This window comes from Protobothrops mucrosquamatus, unplaced genomic scaffold (assembly GCF_001527695.2).
Source record: "Protobothrops mucrosquamatus isolate PMUCROS unplaced genomic scaffold, P.Mucros_1.0 scaffold4807, whole genome shotgun sequence".
Lineage (NCBI taxonomy): Eukaryota > Metazoa > Chordata > Lepidosauria > Squamata > Viperidae > Protobothrops > Protobothrops mucrosquamatus.
The window spans coordinates 10,647-19,629 of record NW_015390697.1 but is presented as its reverse complement, the minus strand read 5'-3'; the positions used below and the strand labels follow the sequence as shown (position 1 = coordinate 19,629).

The 8,983-nt window shown below is 37.0% G+C and overlaps 1 protein-coding gene across 1 annotated transcript; it reads left to right on the top strand.

Annotated features, from left to right (window-relative positions):
* Window positions 1-1,023: 1,023 nt before the first annotated feature.
* On the top strand, window positions 1,024-8,517 carry LOC107299340 (stonin-2-like; the record flags this gene model as incomplete). The annotated part of the gene is made up of 3 exons (XM_015828705.1): window positions 1,024-1,194; window positions 2,564-2,785; window positions 8,320-8,517. Coding segments are annotated over exons 1-3 (508 nt in total), but the record flags the coding sequence as incomplete, so codon positions are not given.
* Window positions 8,518-8,983: the final 466 nt, after the last annotated feature.

The following is an 8,983-nucleotide window of genomic DNA, read 5'->3' as shown; positions in this document are numbered from 1 at the left end:
GCCACTTACATGGAACCATCCCCTCTCCCCCCCGCCTGTCCACAAAGCCAGAAAGTTTGGGGAATTCTGCTTTGAATGACATTGACTCAGAATATATACCCACTGGGCTGAAGTGAGCAGAAACAATGAGAGAAAGGTGGTTCCACAGATAGTCAAGCCCTATGCTATGAAGGATCACCACCCTACCTTGAATTCCATCCAGAAACTCACCAGTAACCATTTTAGCTTGCACAGAAAACATGTTCCATGAGTATTTTGAGGTATGCCCACAACTGCTGATGCAGCTCCATTCTGGACATGTTACCATTTTCTTCATGCAGCGTGTTGTGTGATCAAACTGCTATGGGAATTGATGTGTTTTGTGTTTGAAATTTGTTGTGAAAGAAGTTGCAGTAGAAAACCCATACCCTCTGTTCAGCATTATGGTCATATTATGCTCCAGTGATTCATTGTTCCCTGATAATTTTCTTTGTTCAGTTGACTTTATTGAATTCTTTATAGTTGCTGATAAAGAAATAGTTGGAGGTTAAAAATGCCACTAATTGTAGTGATTACATTGGTTTTGCAGAGCTGTAAGCAGGAAGAATAATGTCAGTACATGTTTATTTCTGTGGCTGCACTAGTAAATCTATCGTACATTGCAAATAATAATAATAAAGTTGGATACAAGGCAGAAAATAAAGCAACATTGATTTTGATAATGTTATTTATTATCTTCATTCTTGTGTAATACAAAAAAGCATTGAAAATGAGAGAAATGCAAAACTTGTGTAAACTCTAAGGGAAAGAATAGAGTAAGATATATGGCAATTAAGGCACTGGCAGTGAGATAAATGCAGATAATGTCTGTTTTGTATTGACCAGGTCTCCTTTGCTAAATAAATGTTATATATTATTAATGTCATTTAGAGTGGCAGATAAAAACACAGACTATATTTCTTATATGTAATGAAGTTATACAGCTAAATTACATATCCCTAAAATTTCTTCTTTATAGATGCGTTTCATTTTAAAGAAAAAGCAATTTACAGTCAGCTGGAGTGTCTGTTCTATATTGTTGTATTAGATTCAGATTGTGTGAAGATGAATAGGAAAGTGCAGCAAGCATGACATCTCTGGCCAACATCGTTCCTTCCCCACAGTCTGAGTGGGTCTCCTTCAGTGATGGACTTCACCGTTCTGTTACTTCCCAAGGTAAATCTCTCCTCTTTGATGACAAAGGTTCTTGCTATTTATTGAAACGAATAAGCATTTCAATTCAGCTATAGTCGAAAACAAAAATCTCCTGTGGCTTTCAATGAGTACAAGTTCTGCATATGTACAATTCTCCGTCCTCATCCCCCCCACCTGTGGGATTCTATCACTTACCAGAAGAAGACTCCTTAAAAAGACTTAAGGAAAACATTGTGTATGTCCCTTGCGATTATCCTGATCTCCTGATCAGATCCCAGATGGTCCACTATAAAATGTAGTAACAGTTATGGAAGCAAGTATAAGGGACAGCTAGGAGTGTCCACGGTAATTTTAAAAATGTAAAATTTAAAATTATAAAAAATTGGAAGTTTCCAGCATTTTTGAACAAAAAATTGTTGGATTTTGGAATGAGAATTGTTAAATCTTGCGAGAAAATTGAAACTGGTAAGATTTCAGGTGATTAAAAAAAGATTTTTGAGAAAAGAAGCCTAGTGTCAAAACTGTTGTCTAATGCTGAAATATAATATTATAGTGAACCGCATCAGCCATTAAGCTCATTGGGTAAATTTGGATCATTCACTCAGTATATCACAGAAGATGGCAATGAAGATAAAATGAGGCCATGATGTCCAGTTTCCTTGGCTTCTGGAAGGAAACAGGATAAATATAGTCCTAAGGATCTGATTTCAGTTAAGTAACTAAGACATAGTAGATCATGGTTTAAAAGGAGAAAGAGAATGCAGTAGTATGCTTTGACACAATTATGTTTAAAGAAATGAGAATTGTATTAGTGTAAATTGAAATATTGGTCAAATGAAACCATTTGTGGGATTTCTTCCACATCTACAGTTCTATGGTAACCTGGGCAGAACTTTTTGTTACAAAAATTCAAGGCTAAGGAGTTTCTGTAACAAAAAGGAAGAAAGTAGCAGTCCTTTGCTAATTTTCCTTTTCCTCCTGTAGTATCTTCACTTTACACCCCATATGTTGCCATTTTAATATGTATTTGCCCATTTCTTCTACATAATAACTGAGTTCTATTTGACAGTGCTCTGTTGAATAAGCTTTGTTGGCTGGATTTAGTTATAACATAAAGTCATAGACCAGGGCTTAGATTTCACAAAAGTTGAGTTTGTATGTCTTACTAATCAGTCCAAACAAACATAGGGGAGTCTGAAGGTAGAAGCAGAAGAGAGTATGAAGATACTCAGTTTGACTACTGTGTTTTCCTCTTCAGCAAACACAGAGCTTTAAAGTCTTCTTTATTGTTCACATACCATATGTTAATGGATGATAAAGTTGTGCGTCCTTCTTAAACAATTAGTGTGATGTCATATTACTCATCTTTATAGTGGGGTTCTCATTACAGGTTATACTAGGGAGCCACTTGAGAGATTTCTTTCCTCCTCTGATACTTCCTCTGAAGGCAACCAAAATCTAGATGGAGAACTGCCAAGTCTTTCACATGCTGAATTAGGAGAAAGAATAAACAAAACAGCTGTAGGCCTTGATCTGTCTTCATCCTTCAGCACGTGGGTCCAGTTTGAAGATGCACCCTGGACCAACAGTTCACCAGAGCATCCATGTACAGGTTGGAATGTCACTTGTTTATTGTGTATTATAGCAGGAATTAACAATAAGTCACATTACCTTTTACCAATCTGATACTCTCTGATGTTGTAGATTAGAATTCCCATCATCACTCAATTAGTATTCACAAACTAATGGATATTAATTGGATTAATGAGGAAACTGGGATGGTAATATATAGTTCAGCTTCTTTCAGTTGGAGAGTTTGGAAGTTTCTGTACTGTTTGACGTAGGATGTTTAAGACTCAGCTTGTTATGTGGATGCTTCTTAAGCATGTTGGTAAAGGAATCAATTTTCTAAGCCTTGATGTAAAGCATTTCTATTTTACAGAATTGTATGTATATATTGATATTGCCCAAAATCAATGTATCATCCAGATATTGTACAGGAAAATTGTAAAATGCTTTCCACACAGATTGTTGGTTATTGCCTTATTTGCTAAGTTTTTGGTAGGGGAACAATGGGTGGTAGTTGTTCTAGACCAGACATGTCAAACTTGCGACGTCACATGATATCGCGCAAACATATCGGAGCTTTTTCACGATTGCCGGCAATGGGGTGGGCGTGATTTCCCGATGACACGTCTGGCCCGCGGGCCGGTAGTTTGACACCCCGGTTCTAGACTCAATGTATGAAGGGGACCTAACTGAATTTTGATTCAGTATTTCAAACAATTGGATGAAGATATGTTTTTCATTTAAGCTAATCAGTAAAACTGTAACATCAAAGGATTGGGTTTCATACAGACTCTTGTTTCTGGAATATAAATAAATATAAATAAATAAAACAAAATAATTGTTGATCTAGGACTGTGGTGACGAACCTATGGCACACGTGCCAAGGTGGCACGCACATCCCTCTCTGTGGGCACGCGCGCCATCACCCCAGGCCTAGGCCTTCAGCTGGGTTTTATAAAACCTTTTCACTTTAGGCTTCCGCCGCCATGTGCAAAAAAAAAAAAAGGTTCAATCAATCAATCAATTTCAACTCGCGGGAAAAAAGAGATCTCGCAAAATTGGAATTGATTGATTGAACTTTTTAGTCCCACCTAGTCTGTTGTTACCACCGCAGCCACGCCCACCCAATGGGCCACGCCCACCCAATGGGCCATGCCCACCCAATGGGCCACGCCCACCCGGCACCCAACGATACATAAGTGGGTTTTGGGTTGCAGTTTGGGCACCCGGTCTCTAAAAGGTTCGCCATCACTGATGTAGGATGTGGTGAAAAATAGGGGAACTAAATTAATATTTCATCCTAGTAATCAGAGTATTTTTCTTTCGTTTTATTTTTTTTTAAAAATAAATATTTTTGAAAAGCTTTGCTAGATGAAAGAGTTTCACAGACTTGAAATATGAAGACAATTATTTCTTTTTTGTTGCTGATTTAGAAACAAACATAGAGTCCAATTTAGAAACAAACAACTTTAGCCCTTTTTCACCAGCTTTCAGCATCAGGGCCAGAAGGAAATTTTCATTGCTATCTGATTGTTTTTTTAATATGGAGATGCCTTTTGTCTTGCACATATGTGCTGCATTACCAGTAACAGGTATATTACTGATTAGATTGCAGTTTTTAAATATGTAATGTTGAGATTAAAATACTTATTATCTTTAACTTTTAAAAAAAAATAAAGATTTCTATGTTTTCATCTAATTATGCAAATAATGGAATATGAAATATGACTAGTATGGTATCAATGGGATGATAGGGAAACAACTAAATGACAACTTAAGAAGTGACTTTGATCATCTCCTCTAAGTTCTTTGTCTCCTGTGGAAAAATTTCAAGCCAGTTGGCTATCCATTAGATTTACTGATTTACACCCTGGAATTTATTGAGGCATGAAAACTAGAGTTAGAAAACATCTGTTTTGATTGCAATGTGTAGCTTACACTCTCCTCAAGGATTTTGTCTGATAAATAACAGCCCTGGTAAATAATAACCTGATAAAATAATTCAGGTGACAAGGAAGTTATTTCACATCCTTGGAAAGACTTATTCACAATAGGATAAATCTCACATGACACTTATTATCTAGCCTGGTGCTAAAAAATATTAAGTTGGAGTTATAGCAACAGAAAGAAAGCAATAACAAGAAATGAAGATATATTAAAGGTACTGTTTGGTGTCAGGGTAAAAGCTTATTGCAGTTGCTGAAAGTGTTGTCAGCAGTCCAGTCTGCTTTAGTGTAACTTGCTTTCAAATATAGAATAGCACTGCAAGGACACAGTATGGCCAGAAATATTTGGGATGAATTTCTCAGAAAAAAATTAAACCAGGTAGAATTTTATTTCGGGGTGTATGGAATGATAGCTATGATTTTAATAGTCGTACTGGTAATTGTTTTTTGAATATGTGATTTGATAGCTATAACCATATTCAGATACTCTTGGAGTATGAACAGATGAATGTTTACAGACATGAGACAAGGATAATAAAAGTGGGGGCAGATGTTCTTAGCCTTTTCCCATGCATATATCATTCCTGTGTGAACATATAGACTATGCATATGAAAGTTTTATATATGTACTGCCTGACATTCTGTTTACAAAAAAAAAGTTTAGAAATGTTGTATGCATGCGATCGAATAACCTATATTAAAGGTTACTTTGAATGTGATCTACAGCAAACCTCAAACTTCCAGGTTTCTTTCCCCTACTCCTTCCAGCAGAGTTAATTCTCCAGAAGAGTTAAGAATTACTAGCTTCAGATTTAGTAATTCTATGTGGGATGAGGATGAGAATGCAACTAACAAATCAGAATATATGAAACAATATTTAAGGGAATGCAATCTTAAATTCAATAATAATTCTGTCATCATAATAAGGTGGAAGCCACTTAAATCCCAAATCATCAGGATAAATCTGGCATTACATCATCTGTCTCAGGAAGTTAAGAATTGTTCTATATAAGTTCCATTTTTCTCTGTTAATATTAATCTTCTTAATTTATAGAAGCATTCAATCTGCCTAACACCAAAAGTTATCACCTAGAAGAAATCTGAAATGTGTTAATAGAATTGGTTTTGTTCTGCTTTGTTCTCTGTTCTGTCTGATGTCATATAGACTGTTACCTTCTTTATGACCAACTTCAGCTTTTTTTCTGAGCCAATCTAACTGGCTTTATCATTTCTGTGCTGTTTGTGTCCTTATATAAAAATTGGAACTATACAGCACAGTTAATAGGCATTGCCCTGTTACAAATCAAGTTAAGTTATACTCAGCCAAAATTTCTCTCGGTAAGAACATAGAACATAGAATAATAGGGTTGGAAGGAACCTTGGAGATATTTTAAGTAAACTCTCTGATCATGGCAGAATATCCTATACCATTCCAGACTTTCTTTGTGCTTGATGGGATGGATGCATGTGACCATAGAATAACAAAATAACAAAACAGAATAATAGAGTTGAAGGAACCCCGGAGGTCCTCTAGTCCAACCTCCCCACCCAAACAGGAAACCCTATAACATTGCAGACATAGCTGTCCAAATTCTTCTTAAAAACCTCCAGTGATGGAGCACCAACAACTTCTGAAGGCAAGCCATTCCAGTGGTTAATTATTCTCATTGACAGGAAATTTCTCCTTATTTCTAGGTTGCTTCTCTTGTTGATTAGTTTCCATCCATTTCTTCTTGTCTGCCCTCAGGTGCTTTGGTCAGTGGGTTGACCTCAACTTCTTTGTGGCAGCCATTCAAATAGTGGAAGACTGCTATCATATCTCCCATAGTCCTTCTTTTCACTAAGCTAGACATATCCAATTCCTGCAGTCTGTTTTAGCCTCCCTAATCATCTTTGTTGCTCTTCTTTGCACTCTTTCTAGAGTCTCAACATTTTTTTTTATACTGTCGCGACCAAAACTGGATGCAATATTCCAAATGTGGTCTTACCAAGGCATTAAAAAGTGACACTAACATTTCACTTCTCCTTAAACATTTCATTTTTCCTTCATTTCTTCCTTAAAAAGACTAAGGAAAACCTTGTTGTTGTTGTTAGTTGCGAAGTCGTGTCCGACCCCTCACGACCCCATGGACAATGTTCCTCCAGGCCTTCCTTATGCATAAGTAAATTCCTTGCAATTATCCTGATCTCCTGATCAGATCCCAGATGGTCTTATTTTTAGGATGAAGTTATCACGTATCATGCAGAATGTTCTCTAGTTTAGAAAACCTTGTCCATCTAATGAAAAGACAACCTAGATAATGGAAGAATTTGTGTCTTCAGCTGTTATTTGTGGCCATCATTTTCATTTCATCTTTTCAAACAGAATGGCTTGGCTTTCTCTTTATGCTCATGCGCACCTTAAGCCAGAAATGGAGAGCTAATTAGGAGCATCATAGTCCTTCTGATGTGTGCGATCAGTTTACAACCTCTGAAAACAGAAAATGGCAAAATTTTAAAAATTAAAATAGTACAACAAAGACAGATTTAAAAGAAATAGGTTTCAGAAGGGAAACAGTAAGCAAAGGAATAAATACTGTATAGGTCTATCTGATATGAGGGATTAAATCTCAAGAAAGACTAGTTTAAAAGAAACTGGTTGAGGAATGGGCAAAATAAAATCAAATGCTAATACCATTCAGTCAAATTATTCACTACACCCAGAGGTCCAAATAGATTAGATTTCTTTCTGTTTCCTGCAAGATTTCTCTTCATATTTTGCAGGAAATCTTTTCTTCTGGACAGCCATCTATGTAAAATCCAAAATAGATGATGCCACCAGAAAGTTTAATTCAAAGGGATGAAGGGTGGGAAGATGTTTGTACTCAGGGATTACCCAAATGATCCTCCAGATTTACTTTCCCAGAGGTAGAAGGGATTCTGACACATTCTGACCTAACAGGAATCTCTAGCAGGTTGAATTGCTATATGTGTCCACATTTTATTTCCCTGCCTAGTTCTCCCATGATACGAGTGTGTATATGATTCTATGGGCTTAATGGGGAAAGGCTGGCATGCGCTTCCTCTCTCCCTTCAGCTCTCAGAAATGGTATATTCCCATGTCTCAGTTTTCCTGGCATCTTCCATTCCTTCCCTTCCCTATTTCCTTCCAACCACCTTGATCAGGGTTCCAGCACAGCATCTTGCACTGCCTTCTATCCTCAAGTCTTCTATCTTCAAGCTCCAATGCCTTTACTTCCTTTCCCTCCTCCTCTCCCTCCCTCCCTCTGCCACTGCTGATAATATCCCATTCCACCAGTCTGTGTTCTCCTAACCTTTCCAGCACTGCCTCTGTCCTCCAGCACTTGCCTGTGCCCCCTTAACAGCTGCTAACCCTGACCTTTGCCTGCTCTGACTTTTCCCCTTAAAACACTTGTGCCCGGAGCATTGCCTTTTCTTCCTAATCCAGGACAAAGCAGCCCCATTTTGCCTATATCTGGACTAAATGAATGTGTTTGGTCTGGAAACAAGGTCCTTGACAAGCCACAGGTTCCATGTTCTGCGCATTCCTGTCGTATACTTGATAACCCCTTTGCATGGAACTCTTTTTATTCCATTAAGTTTAATAAAATTATTTTTTTTTTCTTTTAAGCCTCATCTCCAAAAATATTTTGTTGGATGTGTCCCTCCTTGGAATATTCAGAGAGACAACCTCTTACTTCAGAGAGCAGTTGGACAACTACTTCAGAGAACAGTAGCAGCCCAAGTATCACCCCTTCCTACACTGATCTTCAATCAATAAATACGGAGGATTTGGTTAGTGGAAGAGCATCTGCTGCAGACTCAACTGGTAAGCGACATATTTATTTTATTTTATTATTTTATTTTATTTTATGTATTTGTAGGTTTTATCATTCCAGACAACTCTAGTCATAATTGGCCAAATTTTGTTGAATAAACTTATATAATTCAGGATATTTGTTTCCAGTGAATCCCCATCATAAGGAAATACTCACACTTCAGGCAATGTCAAGTAAGCCAGTTTGTCTTATTCCTACATTCTGGATGCTGTTATTCCAGTTATCAAAGTCCAGCAATGAGGTGGCAGATGGTTTTGTTTTTTTTTCAATATAAAATTTTTATTATTTTCATCATAAAAAAAAAAGAAATACATCACAGATATTACACAATGTTATATCCCATCCCCCCGCCCCCCGGACTTCCCAAACCAAACCTAGGCAAATATTCAAATACAAGTAAACAAATATTAATATCTCTAACTCCAAACTCTAAACTTAAACAATCCATCTCCTCCG